The 19,384-nt window shown below is 61.0% G+C and overlaps 2 protein-coding genes across 2 annotated transcripts in view; both read right to left on the reverse strand.

Annotated features, from left to right (window-relative positions):
* Positions 1-1,147: 1,147 nt before the first annotated feature.
* On the reverse strand, positions 1,148-4,457 carry LOC138822134 (uncharacterized; the record flags this gene model as incomplete). Its single annotated transcript, XM_070014688.1, is given in 9 exon segments — positions 1,148-1,361; positions 1,393-1,693; positions 1,696-2,010; positions 2,061-2,163; positions 2,165-2,420; positions 2,422-3,167; positions 3,169-3,731; positions 3,734-3,859; positions 4,403-4,457. Coding segments are annotated over 9 exon segments (2,679 nt in total), but the record flags the coding sequence as incomplete, so codon positions are not given.
* Sntg2 (syntrophin gamma 2) overlaps positions 4,096-19,384 on the reverse strand; it is a 106,458-nt gene continuing 91,169 nt past the window's right edge. Inside the window, exons 14-15 of the mRNA XM_070014668.1 lie at positions 14,169-14,279; positions 4,096-4,685 (exon numbers count right to left, since the gene is read on the reverse strand). Coding sequence (XP_069870769.1) covers positions 4,554-4,685; positions 14,169-14,279 — 243 coding nt within the window. The 3' untranslated portion in view covers positions 4,096-4,553. The remainder of the gene's footprint in view (positions 4,686-14,168; positions 14,280-19,384) is intronic.

Below are 19,384 nucleotides of genomic sequence, written 5' to 3' on the forward strand. Positions count from 1 at the left end.
TGTACCTCGCTGCAGTGGATTGTACACAGCAGTGCAGCGTCTGTACCTCGCTGTGGTGGGGTTCACACAGCAGTGCAGTGTCTGTACCTCGCTGCAGTGGAATGCACACAGCAGTGCAGCGTCTGTACCTCACTGCAGTGGATTGTACACAGCAGTGCAGCGTCTGTACCTCGCTGCAGTGGAATGTACACAGCAGTGCAGCGTCTGTACCTCGCTGCAGTGGGGTTCTACACAGCAGTGCAGCGTCTGTACCTCGCTGTGGTGGGGTTCACACAGCAGTGCAGCGTCTGTACCTCGCTGTGGTGGGGTTCACACAGCAGTGCAGCGTCTGTACCTCGCTGTGGTGGGGTTCACACAGCAGTGCAGCGTCTGCACCTCGCTGCAGTGGATTGTACACAGCAGTGCAGCGTCTGTACCTCGCTGTGGTGGGGGGAGGGAGGAGAACTGCCCTGCTCTTAGGAGACAATGTTTGATGCATTTTCCAAAGAATTGTACATTTGTACAAAATACGAAAACAACGCATAGTGTAAGATCTCCCTGGAAAATGATTGTCTTTATTGTGGTCTAGTAAATGCTCATTTTTGAAACTTTTTTCATAAAAATGAAATGAGTGTGCAGGGCGAGTATCTGTGCCAAAGACACGTGCAGAGTGTCCGCTGCAAGAGGCCTGGAGAAAAGGAGTCTGGTTTTATGTCTACTGGGTGCACAGTTCACTGGCAGGGGTGCTGGGAGGTAGGTAGAGGCAGTGGAGAATTGATGGTGGGGCTGGGGGAGATGGGGTGGCAGAGATGGTAGGTGGGGGTGGCGGGGCACTGGGGGCAGGGGTGGGGGTGGCGGGGGAGCTGGGGGCAGGGGTGGGGGTGGCGGGGCACTGGGAGGCAGGGGTGGGGGTGGCGGGGGAGCTGGGGGCAGGGGTGGGGGTGGCGGGGCACTGGGAGGCAGGGGTGGGGGTCCGGGGGAGCTGGGGGCAGGGGTGGGGGTGGCAGGGGAGCTGGGGGCAGGGGTGGGGGTGGTGGGGGAGCTGGGGGCAGGGGTGGGGGTCCGGGGGAGCTGGGGGCAGGGGTGGGGGTGGTGGGGGAGCTGGGGGCAGGGGTGGGGGTGGCGGGGCTCTGGGAGGCAGGGGTGGGAGGGGCAGGGGTGGGGGTGGTGGGGGAGCTGGGGGCAGGGGTGGGGGTGGCGGGGGAGCTGGGGGCAGGGGTGGGGGTGGCGGGGCACTGGGAGGCAGGGGTGGGGGTGGCGGGGGAGCTGGGGGCAGGGGTGGGGGTGGCGGGGCACTGGGAGGCAGGGGTGGGGGTGGCGGGGGAGCTGGGGGCAGGGGTGGGGGTCCGGGGGAGCTGGGGGCAGGGGTGGGGGTCCGGGGGAGCTGGGGGCAGGGGTGGGGGTGGCGGGGCTCTGGGAGGCAGGGGTGGGAGGGGCAGGGGTGGGGGTGGTGGGGGAGCTGGGGGCAGGGGTGGGGGTGGCGGGGGAGCTGGGGGCAGGGGTGGGGGTGGCGGGGGAGCTGGGGGCAGGGGTGGGGGTGGCGGGGCACTGGGAGGCAGGGGTGGGGGGTGGCGGGGGAGCTGGGGGCAGGGGTGGGGGTGGCGGGGCACTGGGAGGCAGGGGTGGGGGTCCGGGGGAGCTGGGGGCAGGGGTGGGGGTGGCAGGGGAGCTGGGGGCAGGGGTGGGGGTGGTGGGGGAGCTGGGGGCAGGGGTGGGGGTCCGGGGGAGCTGGGGGCAGGGGTGGGGGTGGTGGGGGAGCTGGGGGCAGGGGTGGGGGTGGCGGGGCTCTGGGAGGCAGGGGTGGGAGGGGCAGGGGTGGGGGTGGTGGGGGAGCTGGGGGCAGGGGTGGGGGTGGCAGGGGAGCTGGGGGCAGGGGTGGGGGTGGCGGGGCACTGGGAGGCAGGGGTGGGGGTGGCGGGGGAGCTGGGGGCAGGGGTGGGGGTGGCGGGGCACTGGGAGGCAGGGGTGGGGGTGGCGGGGGAGCTGGGGGCAGGGGTGGGGGTCCGGGGGAGCTGGGGGCAGGGGTGGGGGTCCGGGGGAGCTGGGGGCAGGGGTGGGGGTCCGGGGGAGCTGGGGGCAGGGGTGAGGGTACGGGGGAGCTGGGGGCAGGGGTGGGGGTGGCGGGGCACTGGGAGGCAGGGGTGGGGGTGGCGGGGGAGCTGGGGGCAGGGGTGGGGGTCCGGGGGAGCTGGGGGCAGGGGTGGGGGTCCGGGGGAGCTGGGGGCAGGGGTGGGGGTGGCGGGGGAGCTGGGGGCAGGGGTGGGGGTGGCGGGGCACTGGGAGGCAGGGGTGGGGGTGGCGGGGGAGCTGGGGGCAGGGGTGGGGGTGGCGGGGGAGCTGGGGGCAAGGGTGGGGGTGGCGGGGCACTGGGAGGCAGGGGTGGGGGTGGCGGGGGAGCTGGGGGCAGGGGTGGGGGTCCGGGGGAGCTGGGGGCAGGGGTGGGGGTCCGGGGGAGCTGGGGGCAGGGGTGGGGGTGGCGGGGGAGCTGGGGGCAGGGGTGGGGGTGGCGGGGCACTGGGAGGCAGGGGTGGGGGTGGCGGGGGAGCTGGGGGCAGGGGTGGGGGTGGCGGGGGAGCTGGGGGCAGGGGTGGGGGTCCGGGGGAGCTGGGGGCAGGGGTGGGGGTGGCTGGGGAGCTGGGGGCAGGGGTGGGGGTCCGGGGGAGCTGGGGGCAGGGGTGGGGGTCCGGGGGAGCTGGGGGCAGGGGTGGGGGTGGCGGGGGAGCTGGGGGCAGGGGTGGGGGTGGCGGGGCACTGGGAGGCAGGGGTGGGGGTGGCAGGGGAGCTGGGGGCAGGGGTGGGGGTGGCGGGGGAGCTGGGGGCAGGGGTGGGGGTGGCGGGGGAGCTGGGGGCAGGGGTGGGGGTGGCGGGGGAGCTGGGGGCAGGGGTGGGGGTCCGGGGGAGCTGGGGGCAGGGGTGGGGGTCCGGGGGAGCTGGGGGCAGGGGTGGGGGTCCGGGGGAGCTGGGGGCAGGGGTGGGGGTGGCGGGGGAGCTGGGGGCAGGGGTGGGGGTGGCGGGGGAGCTGGGGGCAGGGGTGGGGGTGGCGGGGCACTGGGAGGCAGGGGTGGGGGTGGCGGGGGAGCTGGGGGCAGGGGTGGGGGTGGCGGGGGAGCTGGGGGCAGGGGTGGGGGTGGCGGGGCACTGGGAGGCAGGGGTGGGGGTGGCGGGGGAGCTGGGGGCAGGGGTGGGGGTCCGGGGGAGCTGGGGGCAGGGGTGGGGGTCCGGGGGAGCTGGGGGCAGGGGTGGGGGTGGCGGGGGAGCTGGGGGCAGGGGTGGGGGTGGCGGGGCACTGGGAGGCAGGGGTGGGGGTGGCGGGGGAGCTGGGGGCAGGGGTGGGGGTGGCGGGGGAGCTGGGGGCAGGGGTGGGGGTCCGGGGGAGCTGGGGGCAGGGGTGGGGGTGGCTGGGGAGCTGGGGGCAGGGGTGGGGGTCCGGGGGAGCTGGGGGCAGGGGTGGGGGTCCGGGGGAGCTGGGGGCAGGGGTGGGGGTGGCGGGGGAGCTGGGGGCAGGGGTGGGGGTGGCGGGGCACTGGGAGGCAGGGGTGGGGGTGGCAGGGGAGCTGGGGGCAGGGGTGGGGGTGGTGGGGGAGCTGGGGGCAGGGGTGGGGGTGGCGGGGGAGCTGGGGGCAGGGGTGGGGGTGGCGGGGGAGCTGGGGGCAGGGGTGGGGGTCCGGGGGAGCTGGGGGCAGGGGTGGGGGTCCGGGGGAGCTGGGGGCAGGGGTGGGGGTCCGGGGGAGCTGGGGGCAGGGGTGGGGGTCCGGGGGAGCTGGGGGCAGGGGTGGGGGTGGCGGGGGAGCTGGGGGCAGGGGTGGGGGTGGCGGGGGAGCTGGGGGCAGGGGTGGGGGTGGCGGGGCACTGGGAGGCAGGGGTGGGGGTGGCGGGGGAGCTGGGGGCAGGGGTGGGGGCACTGACCCTCCTTCTGACCCAGGAGGAGCAGCAGCCCCCGCCAGACGCACCCCGCGCTGCAGGGCATCCTCAGGCTTCCTGTCCCTCTGTCTTCACATCGTGAGCACAGTCTTGGGTTTTCCTAACCCCAGCTGTGTTTCTAAAGAAAATTCAAGAACTCCAATAAATGACCTTTAATAGCAAAAACAGAATCCATCTGAGCTTAGAAATCCTATACGATGTGGGAATAAAGGAAATCAAAGGAAGAGCTGTATTTGATGAACTGGTTAAAAATAGTCCTGCCACATTTAAGTGGCAGGACTCCGTAGGAAAGGATGGACACGCAGGTATGGTCTCCTCTTCCCAGTCCCAGCCCTCTGCCCGACCTCGGGCGCCGGGCGTGGGGCCTTTCTCCTCTCCAGGACGCAGCGGAGGTGTGCTCTCAGCCACCCACGAACCCGCTACATGTCTGACGATACACAAACGCTGCCTGTGGCCAGCGTGGCAGTGGAGTGTCCCCCCACCCCAGGGGCTCGGGGTGCACCTGCCCCCATCAGCATCAACAACGAGGCCGTCTGTGAAACTAGTGATGTCTTCATTGGTGTAACAACTAGAGGCTCCCTATAAAACCACACAACATTGCCATACGGTGCAGGGAAGATTCATTTCTTAAGAAAACAGTGTGTCGGCGGCACTCAGTTGCTGCAGGCGAATCTTCGAGCGACGCTCTGGCTGGCCATGAACAACGGGTCCAAGGACGCCACCTTGGCGGCCAGGAAGGAGTGGATGCAGTGCAGGACTGCCGTCAGGTCCTGGAACTCCAGCTCCTGGGGAGAGACGAGGCAGGGCTTGCCGTTACTGGGGCAGGGCAGGGGCGCACTGCGCACGGCCCGTACCCGCAGGACGGCAGCAAGGCTTCTCCAGGGAGCTCAGCTCCACGCACGATCGGGGTACATTCAAGAGTCGGGAGGAAGCTGTTCGTGAAGTGATGTGTGTGTCTGCCTTTCTGTACAGACAGAGCCCGACAGAGCCCAGGACTCATCCGGAGCCCCCCTCGGCTGATCGGTCATTTCCGGTATCTCGCATCCCTGCCTCCTCTGTTCTGAGTCTTAATCGGGCCTTGGGGTTGAGCTTGGGTCCGCCAGGACCTGTGTGTGTGACGGTGCGTCGCTGGCCACGGGCTGGCCTGGGTTTTCAGGTCATTCTTCCTGGATGACCGGGGCTGCGGGTGCCGAGTGGGTGTCCAGAGCCTAGGCATGGGGTGGGGGAGGGGACCTCGGGTCCCCAGTCCCGCTGCGCTGAGGGGAAGGGGCCGGGTACCCTGAGGACCGGGCTGCAGGCGGTGCAGAGCCAGGAACACTCCGGACCCTTCCTTCCCCACCGCAGAGACCACCCAGATGCTATGATGATGTGAGACCGGTGATTCCATAACCCCTCCTCCCCACAAGCGTCCCCAAGTTGACATTGAGCTCCAAACTGAAGAAGATGCTGACACAGTCTCCAAGACCACTCTGCTATGGGGAACCAACCTCGGGGCCTGCTGGGATTCCCGCCCCCAGCGTGGGAGCGGCCCTCAGGGCTGCTGGGATTCCCACCCCAGCCTGCCCAGGCCCAGCCTGCAGCCCCCTCCACAGACAGGATGGGAGGGGCCCTCGGGCTCTCAAAGCTCCAGTCAGTGAGGAGCAGCTGTGCTCCTTTTAAGGCGATCGCTAATTGATGAGACACATCTACCGACCTTCAGCAAAATTCCAGCAGATTCTAACCTGTGGAGATGACCAAGTAGGAGCGCTATCAAATTTTAAGGCAAACAGCCCAGTTAGACTCATCAGTCTCCTGAGGTGTTTCTGGAAGCTTCCCCAGGCCAGGGCCTCCGGCCGGGGAGGGGGTCTACTGGGGGGGGCGGTCCACTGCAGCAGAGCAGCACCACGCCCTCAGACCCTGCCATGCTTCCTTCATGGGGGAACCAACCGCCATCTTCCCCCACGGTCCGTCTGCCTCCGCCCTCCGCCCTGCCGTTCCTGTGTCTTCCAGAGAGGAGATCCACAGAGGGGCCTGGGGTTTTCTTTGCAAAGACCACACAGAGGGAGTGAGATGATGCAGGGAAGGACCGCAGTCCCCGTTAGTGCAGCGCTGACGCAGGGAGGACCGCAGCCCCCGTTAGTGCAGCACAGATGCAGGGAGGACCGCAGCCCCCGTTAGTGCAGCACAGATGCAGGGAGGACCGCAGCCCCCGTTAGTGCAGCACAGATGCAGGGAGGACCGCAGTCCCCGTTAGTGCAGCGCTGACGCAGGGAGGACCGCAGCCCCCGTTAGTGCAGCACAGATGCAGGGAGGACCGCAGCCCCCGTTAGTGCAGCGCTGATGCAGGGAGGACCGCAGTCCCCGTTAGTGCAGCACAGATGCAGGGAGGACCGCAGCCCCCGTTAGTGCGGCACAGATGCAGGGAGGACCGCAGCCCCCGTTAGTGCGGCACAGATGCAGGGGGGACCGCAGCCCCCGTTAGTGCAGTGCAGATGCAGGGAGGACCGCAGCCCCCGTTAGTGCGGCGCAGATGCAGGGGAGGACCGCAGCCCCCGTTAGTGCACTGCAGATGCAGGGAGGACCGCAGCCCCCGTTAGTGCAGCCCTGACGCAGGGAGGACCGCAGTCCCCGTTAGTGCAGTGCAGATGCAGGGAGGACCGCAGCCCCCGTTAGTGCAGCACTGACGCAGGGGAGGACCGCAGCCCCCGTTAGTGCAGTGCAAATGCAGGGAGGACCGCAGCCCCCCCGTTAGTGCAGCACAGATGCAGGGAGGACCGCAGCCCCCGTTAGTGCGGCACAGATGCAGGGGAGGACCGCAGCCCCCGTTAGTGCACTGCAGATGCAGGGAGGACCGCAGCCCCCGTTAGTGCAGTGCAGACGCAGGGAGGACCACAGCCCCCGTTAGTGCAGCACAGATGCAGGGAGGACCGCAGCCCCCATTAGTGCAGTGCTGACGCAGGGAGGACCGCAGCCCCCGTTAGTGCAGCACAGATGCAGGGAGGACCGCAGCCCCCGTTAGTGCAGTGCAGATGCAGGGAGGACCGCAGCCCCCGTTAGTGCAGTGCAGACGCAGGGAGGACCGCAGCCCCCGTTAGTGCAGTGCAGACGCAGGGAAGGACCGCAGCCCCCCGTTAGTGCAGCGCTGATGCAGGGAGGACCGCAGCCCCCCGTTAGTGCGGCACAGATGCAGGGAAGACCGCAGCCCCCGTTAGTGCAGCGCTGGCGCAGGGAGGACCGCAGCCCCCGTTAGTCCAGTGCTGACGCAGGGAGGACTGCAGCCCCCGTTAGTGCAGTGCAGACGCAGGGAAGGACCGCAGCCCCCGTCAGTCCAGCGCGTGCACCCCCTCCCTGGCACAGGACGGTCCTGACCTCGCCATCTACCCAGAAACATTTGTCACTGGTTGTCTGCAAGAAAAATCTTCCCGACATCTAGGGTCCTCCCAAGACGCTCTGTGTGTCCAGAACTTTCTCAGACAAGCTCTGGGTTTGCCAGCAAAACAAGAAGCACAAAGCCACCTCCTGTGCACTGCAGTTGCTGGGTTTTCTATGCCAACCAGAACCCCCTTTACGGACGCTGACCACTTACCCAATACTAGTGTGGCTCACCGGGACAGGAGGCCAGGCCCCGCCAGGACTGGCCCACAAACCACAACCCGCAGCGGCCTTCTCTCAATCAACGTTAATTAGCTGTTCAGAGGTTTCAGTTCTGCCTGTCAGTCTTTCTGACCAGTGCCCGTCCATCACCCCTCCACTGCATTTTTACCAGCATAGATTAGTGGACAAGTGCGTTCCTCCCGGCATGCCCACACACACAGTGGCTCCTCCGACTCCCGTCCCCCCCTCACGGTGCCGCACTGTGGCGAGTTCACACCTGCACGCACACTGTCTAGTCCTTATTCACCCGCCTTCCCTCTGACCTCTTCCCCTCCCGCCCAGCACCCGCAGGGTGCTTTACTGCAGCTAACGGCTCCAGGGCTTTCTCTGTGGTGATTCACACGCAGATGTAGAGTGCATTATTCAGATTGGCCCTTTGCTTAATTTCAATCATCAAAAGTACTAGCAAAATGTACAAGTGAACCCAATGGTGAAACTCCACACAACCTGGGTCCACAAGGCTCAACCCAAACAACAGCCTCTGTAAAACGTGGCTGTCAGTGAGCCAGATTCAGAGTAAGCAGGCAGGGAATGTTCCAGAATCCCCTCTCCCAGCCAAAGGCTGAGCAGGAGGCTCTCTCTTCATCTGTGAGCAGACCTGTCAGCTGTCTGCATGGAACTCTGGACGGGACCTGTCAGCTGTCTGCATGGAACTCTGGACGGGAGCTGTCAGCTGTCTGCATGGAACTCTGGACGGGACCTGTCAGCTGTCTGCGTGGGAACTCTGGACGGGAGCTGTCAGCTGTCAGCTGTCTGCGTGGGAACTCTGGAGATGGAGCTGTCAGCTGTCTGTGTGGGAACTCTGGACGGGAGCTGTCAGCTGTCTGCGTGGGAACTCTGGACGGGACCTGTCAGCTGTCTGTGTGGGAACTCTGGACGGGAGCTGTCAGCTGTCTGCGTGGGAACTCTGGACGGGAGCTGTCAGCTGTCTGCGTGGGAACTCTGGACGGGACCTGTCAGCTGTCTGCGTGGGAACTCTGGACGGGAGCTGTCAGCTGTCTGCGTGGGAACTCTGGACGGGAGCTGTCAGCTGTCTGCGTGGGAACTCTGGACGGGAGCTGTCAGCTGTCTGTGAGGGAACTCTGGAGATGGAGCTGTCAGCTGTCTCCGTGGGAACTCTGGACGGGACCTGTCAGCTGTCTGCATGGGAACTCTGGACGGGAGCTGTCAGCTGTCTGCGTGGGAACTCTGGACGGGAGCTGTCAGCTGTCTGCGTGGGAACTCTGGACGGGACCTGTCAGCTGTCTGCGTGGGAACTCTGGACGGGACCTGTCAGCTGTCTGCGTGGGAACTCTGGACGGGACCTGTCAGCTGTCTGCGTGGGAACTCTGGACGGGAGCTGTCAGCTGTCTGCGTGGGAACTCTGGACGGGGAGCCCTGCTGAGCCTTGCCTCGGCATTCTGTGTGAACTGATCCTCAGGGAGACTCTGCTTCCGCTCCTGCGCCCCGCTCCCTGCGCCCACCACTCCTGCTGGGTCCTCCAACACCCCACAAGTCAGCAAGGACCCAGCCCTTGGGCCGGCAAGGGAAGGGGCTGGGGCTGTGTGCACAGGAAGGGAAGGAAGTCGCTAAGTATCAGCTCAGCCGCAGTTCCTGAGCTGGCCCCTGGGAGGAGTCTGTGTTTGAAGAGGAGTCTGTGACTCAGACAGACTAAAGCAGGACACCCTGGGGGAGGATCCCAAAGGCATAACTCCTCTGGACATTTAAAAGACAGCTTCTCTAAGTGAATTCCAGGAAATAGAAATGCAGGTTTTGCTTTTTGTTGTTGTTGTTGTTTGCCTTTGCTTTGGTCTGTTTTTCCTTTTCCTTTTAGGAGATTCACGGGAGGAGCAGAAAGGGCGGGAGGAAGGGGGAACAAAGGCAGTCATGTTATTCAGCAGACACCTGGAGGAGAATGAACTCTGGAAAACTCCGGAGGGGGAAACTGGAGGACCAGGAAGGAAGGGTGGCATTGTCTCAAAAGAAACAGTCTCGTTGAGTGACGGGTGGAACTCTGCGTCACATTAACGACAACAGTAGCGTCTACTTTAACAAGCACCCAGGAACTCAGGAGGCCAGACGGCTGCTTGCTGGGACCGGCCTCAGACCACCGTCTCCACATCCCTGCTTCCAAGTGAAAGGCCACAGGCCCGAGCCACCCCGTAAGCACCGGCTGTGTTTCCTCAAGTCTTTCTTTACATGGTGGTGGCTGGAATGGTTCAAAACGTGATCTGCAGCCTGGTGCCGCTTCCCAGCCTCCAGTGTCTCAGGGCCCTCAGTCTGGCCTTAGTTAAGCAACATGGCTTCTGCAAGTCTGAGCAGTGACTGGAAAGGTGTGCCGCCCTTCCCACCCTGTGCTCCCCGTGCTCCCTTCCCGCTCCCCGTGCTCCCTTCCCCTGTGCTCCCTTCCCCTGTGCTGTGCTCCGGTGTGCTCCCTTCCCCTGTGCCGTGCTCCGGTGTGCTCCCTTCCCCTGTGCTGTGCTCCGGTGTGCTCCCTTCCCCTGTGCTGTGCTCCGGTGTGCTCCCTTCCCCTGTGCTGTGCTCCGGTGTGCTCCCTTCCCCTGTGCTCGGGTGTGCTCCCTTCCCCTGTCCCGTGCTCCGGTGTGCTCCCTTCCCCTGTGCCGTGCTCCGGTGTGCTCCCTTCCCCTGTGCTGTGCTCGGGCGTGCTCCCTTCCCCTGTGCTGTGCTCGGTCGTGCTCCCTTCCCCTGTCCCGTGCTCCGGTGTGCTCTCTTCACAGAAGGAAGTGTTCACAGCATCCTCCGTCGCCAGCGAATTTCCCAGTGGCAGTGGCATCCCTCTGCACACTCCACAAGTCCACTTCTGCCCAGACCGCTGGACACCCACCCAAGGCTGTCAGCAAGCCGGCCGCCTCAGAAGGCTGTCGCCTCACGAGGTTGCTTTGCCAGCTTGTCACCTAGTGACCCAGGGAGCACGAGGAGCTCTCCCTTCACACGGGAGACTCGCGTCCACTCAGAACCTGCAGCCAGTGACCACATGGCGAGTCACACGGCCAGTCACACGGCGAGTCACACGGCCAGTCACATGGCCAATCACACGGCCAGTCACAGGGCCAATCACGGCCAGTCACAGGGCCAGTCACACGGCCAGTCACACGGCCAGTCACCACACAGCCAGTCACACAGCCAGTCACACGGCCAGTCACAGGGCCAGTCACACAGCCAGTCACACGGCCAGTCACACGGCCAGTCACAGGGCCAGTCACACGGCCAGTCACCACACAGCCAGTCACCACACAGCCAGTCACACAGCCAGTCACACAGCCAGTCACACGGCCAGTCACACAGCCAGTCACACGGCCAGTCACAGGGCCAGTCACACGGCCAGTCACCACACAGCCAGTCACACGGCCAGTCACAGGGCCAGTCACAGGGCCAGTCACAGCGCCAGTCACACGGCCAGTCACAGCGCCAGTCACACGGCCAGTCACACGGCCAGTCACCACACAGCCAGTCACCACACAGCCGGCCACCCCTGCCTCCACCTCCCCTGGGTCTCTGTAGCTCAACACAGAGACTATGGGGCTTTGAGCATTTGCGTGACACTCAGAAGACCCTTGATGCCCAGATGTTTACAGCTCAGCAGGGGTGGGATCTGGAAGGCAATCTAGAAGGGCCCGGAAACAAGAGTGTGGCGAGTCTGGACAGTGGGTGGTGGCCAGGCTGGGCTCAGAGACGGCTAGGAGGCCAGGCTGGTCAGGAGATCAGCCAGGCCACTGCACAGCATGCCACCGACGAGGCCTTCCAGGAGGCCCGGCAGGCTGCGTGGAGGGCACTGTCCTCTGCGGGAAGACTGCCATCATGAGACAGGTGGGCCAGCCAGAAGGCAGGACGTCCTGTAGGAGGAGGATCCTGGACTAGGCGTGACAGAGAAGGGAAAGCAGTATCCGTGGAAGAGAACCAGGAACCCATGAGCTGGGGTCGGGACGGTATGCCTGGGCGCTCCTGGTACAAGCAGGACAGGGTGGAGTTAAATGAGGTGCACGCTTCCATCTGTCTGTGTCCAGGACCACAAATCCCAGTCAGGGCTTCGCGTTCTCAGATTCATCTACCTGTGGTCACTGTGGTTTGAGACTATTAAATGGAAAATTCCAGAAGTAATTTGCAAGTCTTAGGATGCTTCCCCTTCTGTGTAGCTGACACAACCCCACGCTGTCCTTTTTAAAGTGCTCCCAGGGTGGACACCCCATGTCCAGTGTGTTCACGTGGTCTTCTGTCCCCCAGGGTGGACACCCCATGTTGAGTGCATCCACGTGGTCTTCTGTCCCCCAGGATGGACTCTCCTGTGTCCAGTGTGTCCACGTGGTCTTCTGTCCCCCAGGATGGACACCTCATGTCCAGTGTATCCACGTGGTCTTCTGTCCTCCAGGATGGACACTCCATGTCCAGTGTGTCCACATGGTCGTCTGTCCCCCCAATATGGACACCTCATGTCCAGGGTGTCCACGTGGTCTTCTGTCCTCCAGGATGTACTCTCCTGTGTCCAGTGTGTCCATGTGGTCTTCTGTCCTCCAGGATGGACACTCTTGTGTCCAGTGTGTCCATGTGGTCTTCTGTCCTCCTGGATGGACTCACCCTATGTCCAGGTGGTCTTCTGTCCTCCTGGATGGACACTCCTGTGTCCAGTGTGTCCATGTGGTCTTCTGTCCTCCTAGATGGACACTCCATGTCCAGTGTGTCCATGTGGTCTTCTGTCCTCCTGGATGGACTCACCCTGTGTCCAGTGTGTCAATGTGGTCTTCTGTCCTCCTGGATGGACACTCCTGTGTCCAGTGTGTCCATGTGGTCTTTTGTCCTCCTGGATGGACACTCCATGTCCAGTGTGTCCATGTGGTCTTCTGTCCTCCTGGATGGACTCACCCCGTGTCCAGTGTGTCCATGTGGTCTTCTGTCCTCCTGGATGGACTCACCCCGTGTCCAGTGTGTCCACGTGGACTCAGCCCATGTCCACGTGTATGTCCACGTGTTTTCCTTCCCTGTACTAATAACCTCATGTGCCTCGGGAGCAGTGAGTCCCGGCTCCTGTTCCTTCTACCCTCTCTCCGTCTCTACTCACTTCTGCAGCTCAGGGATCCAGTCCTGCTGCTACAGTCGCAGAGAGAAACAGCTCCATTCCGACCTCTTCCTCAGAGTCAGGGGAAGCGTCTGAGGTGGAGATGGCCTCTCCTTGGCCAACGCTCCCTAGGAACCTGTGCGGGAGTCTCGGTGGAGTCTCCGTTCTCGGTGAGTCTGTCTGTGCGCACCCCCGGGGACCGTCTCCCGGATCCTGAGGGACAGGAGGCGCCGGGCCCGGCAGGAACACCGGAGCAGAAGCGGCTCCGGGCGCTCCGGTGCCTCTGCTCATCTCTGGGCCATGCTTTCTCATCCATGCTCATAAAACTTACACATTTTAATTAAAGCAGATAGTTCATTATTTTAGAAATAATCATCTCCAAACGGCAGGCTGTGCGTCTGTGCTGAGCTGCACTGACATGGCTGAGCAGCGCGCACACACCCTGCCCCGGCTGGCCACGGCCACGGCCACGGCCACGGCCCTGTCCCTGGAGCATGGCGTCCACACGGAGGCAGGAGTGTGCTTCGTGGGACCGAGCCGGGCTCTCAGCAGGGTGCCCCGGCTCTGTGTGGCATGGGCCCTGCGTCCTTCCTCACTATGGGCTTGGAGACGCCGTGGCTCTGGGGCTGTCAGCTGGCCGGAGCCTCACTCAGCCTCCCTTACCTAGAGAACACATCTGAGGAGACCAGCCGCCCCATGGACGCTTCCCCGAGAGGTCGGGGTGCTGCCCTGCATGGTGCACACCGAGGTGCGGACGGCCACGTGGAGTGGGGGCCCGAGAGTCGGCGTCCCCCAGATCCACACGCACAAACCCGGGGCCTGTCCTCGCCGCGTCGCCAACGGATACGGAGTGCCCGTGCGTGCCCGCATCCCTCACCACGGTGCCCAAAGAACCGAAGACCGGGGGACGTGCTGACTTTACCAGCAGTAGCCACCGCAAGGGAGATGGGATGGGCTAACACATTCTTCCTTCCTACACTTACCTGACTGAGCTCGACAAAGGCGTGGCTTTCTCATTCAGCAGTCCCGTGCGTCCTGGCTAATTTCATCAGAACCCAAAGTGTGCCAGCAGCAGACTTCCAGTGCCTAACCACGAGCTCATGGACTCAGATCTCCAAACGTACTTTCCATTGTGTGAAATCTGCACTTTGTTTACTTTCTGACGCTGTGTGTGTTGGTTTGATGACACACTGATGTCAAAGCATCCATTCAATGGTATCCACTGATAGCAAGGGTGGATCTAAATGCGGTAAACTTGTTAGAGCAGAGAGGCTCACTTTTAATGCTACAGATGATTCATCACATACTTAATGTAGTTTGCAAAGAGGTCCTGAATTTTTACTTCTGTAGTATTTTAAGTAGTACCTTCCTGGAACTAAGAAACTTATGATTTTCAGTGGAACCAAGTGCTTGTTTCAGAGATCCCAATGCCAGGATTTAAAGTGCCCAGGAGCAAGCCTGGGTCTTTGCAGCAGGACCCACCCTTCAGGAAATATTTCTCTCCTTCACATGTGGACTTTTTAACGCATCGACCACTTACGTCTCTTTCTGGGCATGCACTGTGTGCCTGGGGAACAGCCCTTACCTTCATCTCGATCTGTTTGGTGTCTGGATTCTGAAACAGCAGCTTCACTCGGGCTTTTCCATCATCAGAGGACCCCTTGAGCTGGGAGAACTTGAATCTCCAGAGTACGTTCTGCAAACGATTGACGTTAATTAGCGATTTATGAGCAAGAGCTCATTTGCTTAATTAACATCTGCTAACAAAGTGAGCCGCCTGTTCAGGTCAACGCTGCCCTTTGTCTACCTGGAGGCTGATCAGAGTCCGGTCTGCTTCTCTCCCACACTGCCCTGTGACCCTCAAGCAGGCCGCTCCCCCCTCCCCCTGCCCAGCCACAGGTACCGCAGGTCCCAGTGACCTCATTCCGCTGGGGCCTCTTGGGTTTCCCAAACTCAGATGGAAGACTTCCTAAGAGTCTTGTCCCTTTTTCTATCTGGAGAAATGTAACTACCACCACCTCCTCCCATTTCCTTCCTCCCCTAACCCCTCCCCCTCCCCTCCCCTTCCCCCCCCCCCCAACCCCTACTCCTCCTCCTCCTCAGGAACAGCCTGCAGGAGACACACGCTGTAGTGCAGAGCAGACGCTCTGCCTGGCCACGGTCTGCCCATGAGGCTCTCTGCCATCTCCAAGAACCAACGTGAAAGGCGTGGGCACGGCTGCCTGGGCGTCCTGTGGTGAGAATTACTCAGAGTTCATGGAGACCACTCACAGATGAATCGTGATCTACACAGGCCCAACACAAGACAAGGAGCTGCAGTGCAGGGAATAGGACAGCCGTTTCCATAGAATGGAATGATACGTCATCTGTGGAGGTAAGTTCTATCTTCCCACAAACATTTCAATAAGAAATTACAATTACTTATTAAGGCAAAAGCTAGGCTGAAATTCTATCAATATCATTTGTTTGAATAATGAATATATTTTTCTCAACGGAGAGCTAGCATGGAGATAGAGTTTCGAAGATCACCTGTCACATGAAATCCATGTGCTCACATCCAACACCAGCTCACCTGTCACCTGACATCCATGTACTCTAGCAAACACCAGCTCACCTGTCACCTGACATCCATGTGCTATGTCCAACACCAGCTCACCTGTCACCTGACATCCCGTGTACTCTGTCCAACACCAGCTCACCTGTCACCTGACATCCATGTGCTATGTCCAACACCAGCTCACCTGTCACCTGACATCCATGTACTATGTCCACACCAGCTCACCTGTCACCTGACATCCATGTACTATGACCAACACCAGCTCACCTGTCACCTGACATCCATGTGCTCACATCCAACGCCAGCTCACCTGTCACCTGACATCCATGTGCTCACATCCAACACCAGCTCACCTGTCACCTGACATCCATGTGCTATGTCCAACACCAGCTCACCTGTCACCTGACATCCATGTGCTCACATCCAACGCCAGCTCACCTGTCACCTGACATCCATGTGCTCACATCCAACACCAGCTCACCTGTCACCTGACATCCATGTACTATGTCCAACACCAGCTCACCTGTCACCTGACATCCATGTACTATGTCCACACCAGCTCACCTGTCACCTGACATCCATGTGCTCACATCCAACACCAGCTCACCTGTCACCTGACATCCCGTGTACTCTGTCCAACACCAGCTCACCTGTCACCTGACATCCATGTACTATGTCCAACACCAGCTCACCTGTCACCTGACATCCATGTACTATGTCCAACACCAGCTCACCTGTCACCTGACATCCATGTACTATGTCCAACACCAGCTCACCTGTCACCTGACATCCATGTACTATGTCCAACACCAGCTCACCTGTCACCTGACATCCATGTACTATGTCCACACCAGCTCACCTGTCACCTGACATCCCGTGTACTCTGTCCAACACCAGCTCACCTGTCACCTGACATCCCGTGTACTCTGTCCAACACCAGCTCACCTGTCACCTGACATCCATGTGCTCACATCCAACACCAGCTCACCTGTCACCTGACATCCCGTGTACTATGTCCAACACCAGCTCACCTGTCACCTGACATCCATGTGCTCATATCCAACACCAGCTCACCTGTCACCTGACATCTCCTGTACTATGTCCAATACCAGCTTACCTATCACCTGACATCCATGTACTATGTCCAACACCAGCTCACCTGTCACCTGACACCCATGTGCTATGTCCAACACCAGCTCACCTGTCACCTGACATCCCGTGTACTCTGTCCAACACCAGCTCACCTGTCACCTGACATCCATGTGCTCACATCCAACACCAGCTCACCTGTCACCTGACATCCATGTGCTATGTCCAACACCAGCTCACCTGTCACCTGACATCCATGTACTATGTCCACACCAGCTCACCTGTCACCTGACATCCCGTGTACTCTGTCCAACACCAGCTCACCTGTCACCTGACATCCATGTGCTCACATCCAACGCCAGCTCACCTGTCACCTGACATCCATGTGCTCACATCCAACACCAGCTCACCTGTCACCTGACATCCATGTGCTATGTCCAACACCAGCTCACCTGTCACCTGACATCCATGTACTATGTCCAACACCAGCTCACCTGTCACCTGACATCCATGTGCTATGTCCAACACCAGCTCACCTGTCACCTGACATCCATGTGCTCACATCCAACACCAGCTCACCTGTCACCTGACATCCATGTGCTCACATCCAACACCAGCTCACCTGTCACCTGACATCCATGTGCTCACATCCAACACCAGCTCACCTGTCACCTGACATCCCGTGTACTCTGTCCAACACCAGCTCACCTGTCACCTGACATCCATGTACTCTGTCCAACACCAGCTCACCTGTCACCTGACATCCATGTGCTCACATCCAACACCAGCTCACCTGTCACCTGACATCCATGTACTATGTCCAACACCAGCTCACCTGTCACCTGACATCCATGTACTATGTCCACACCAGCTCACCTGTCACCTGATATCCATGTGCTCACATCCAACACCAGCTCACCTGTCACCTGACATCGTGTACTCTGTCCAACACCAGCTCACCTGTCACCTGACATCCCGTGTACTCTGTCCAACACCAGCTCACCTGTCACCTGACATCCATGTACTATGTCCAACACCAGCTCACCTGTCACCTGACATCCATGTGCTCACATCTAACACCAGCTCACCTGTCACCTGACATCCATGTGCTCACATCTAACACCAGCTCACCTGTCACCTGACATCCATGTACTATGTCCAACACCAGCTCACCTGTCACCTGACATCCATGTGCTCACATCCAACACCAGCTCACCTGTCACCTGACATCCATGTACTATGTCCAACACCAGCTCACCTGTCACCTGAAGCTGCCTCATTACTCATGTTCAAGATGAGCTCTAGGCTTTCTACACTGAATTTGGTGATGGACAGAGTCTTCTAAGTGCACAAGTCATCAGAGCTGATGGAAAGGGGAAAAACTTTGGGGTTCATACACCCAGCCCTCTGGTCACCACTGAGCTGCAGGGCCACAACAGGCTGGGTACAGAGGGAAAATCCTTTAGAGGATTCCGGAGGCCGCCAGCAGCTCTGATCACAGGCCTACCTGCTTTGGTGTTGGATATGAACATGAAGTCATTCCTTAATATTAGACTGTGTGCAAATACATCTTGCTGTTGTGAAGCCTACGTATGTCCTCCAGGAAATGCCCTAGTTTCCCCTGGGAAGCACAGGTACAGAGCCCACGTGAGCGCCGGGTGCTGGCCTTCTGTGGAGGCTGTGCTGCGTCAGCACGTTGGATTGACATCTCTGTGACTGTGTCCTGCCCTCCGGTGCTCCACAGCATGGCTGGCCGCGGATGCAGGAGCCGAATGTCTCCAGAGATCTGCACGTGCCCCACAGGGGGCAGACTTGTCCTGTCTAAAGCCTGTGCGCTAGCGGAAGGACGCGAGGCGGCCAGGACAAACCTCCCCCAGAAGGGTGCTGCCCCCCAGGCGTCAGTACCCGCATCCACAGGGACCTGCAGGAGACAGGGCCCAATGCAGCAGCTGGGAGTAATGACGAGGTGAGGGCTGACGTGGGTCTGAGGCGAGGCTTGGCTTATTCAGGGACACAGGAGCACAGGCTGAGTGTGCAGAGCGTGCTCGGGACATGTCACGGGTAGAGCCGTGTGCAAATGGTCCTGGTGAAGCTCGTGGGCACACACTGCCTACACTGAGTCCAGCACGGGGCCCCCAGACAGGCGGAAATGGAGAAACTTGTGCTAAACGCTCTGGAAGCTGAAGCCTGCCACACCAGCACAGACAGGAATCCCCAGGCAGAGCAGAGTCCCCAGACGGGAGACTCAGAGGAGCGCAGCCTGGCAGCCAGAACTTCTCCTTCCTGCAAGAACAAACCCACCGCCTGTCACCCAGCGTCCTGACGTCACCAGCTCTGCCATCTGATGTCACCAGCTCTGCCTTGATGTCACCAGCTCTGTCATCTGATGTCACCAGCTCTGTCATCTGACGTCACCGGCTCTGTCATCTGATGTCACCAGCTCTGTCATCTGATGTCACCAGCTCTGTCATCTGACGTCACCAGCTCTGCCATCTGATGCCACCAGCTCTGTCATCTGATGTCACCAGCTCTGCCTTCTGATGTCACCAGCTCTGTCATCTGATGTCACCAGCTCTGCCTTCTGATGCCACCAGCTCTGCCATCTGACGTCACCAGCTCTGCCTTCTGATGTCACCAGCTCTGCCTTCTGATGTCACCAGCTCTGTCATCTGACGTCACTAGCTCTGCCATCTGATGTCACCAGCTCTGCCATGTGATGTCACCAGCTCTGCCATGTGATGTCACCAGCTCTGCCTTCTGATGTCACCAGCTGTCATCTGATGTCACCAGCTCTGCCATCTGACGCCACCAGCTCTGTCATCTGATGTCACCAGCTCTGCCTTCTGATGTCACCAGCTCTGCCTTGATGTCACCAGCTCTGTCATCTGTCACCAGCTCTGTCATCTGATGTCACCGGCTCTGTCATCTGATGTCACCAGCTCTGCCTTGATGTCACCAGCTCTGTCATCTGATGTCACCAGCTCTGTCATCTGACGTCACCGGCTCTGTCATCTGATGTCACCGGCTCTGCCATCTGATGTCACCAGCTCTGTCATCTGATGTCACCAGCTCTGTCATCTAATGTCACCAGCTCTGCCATCTGATGCCACCAGCTCTGTCATCTGTCACCAGCTGCCATCTGATGCCACCAGCTC

This window comes from Dipodomys merriami, unplaced genomic scaffold (assembly GCF_024711535.1).
Source record: "Dipodomys merriami isolate MVZ:Mamm:240054 unplaced genomic scaffold, mDipMer1.0.p SCAF_99, whole genome shotgun sequence".
Lineage (NCBI taxonomy): Eukaryota > Metazoa > Chordata > Mammalia > Rodentia > Heteromyidae > Dipodomys > Dipodomys merriami.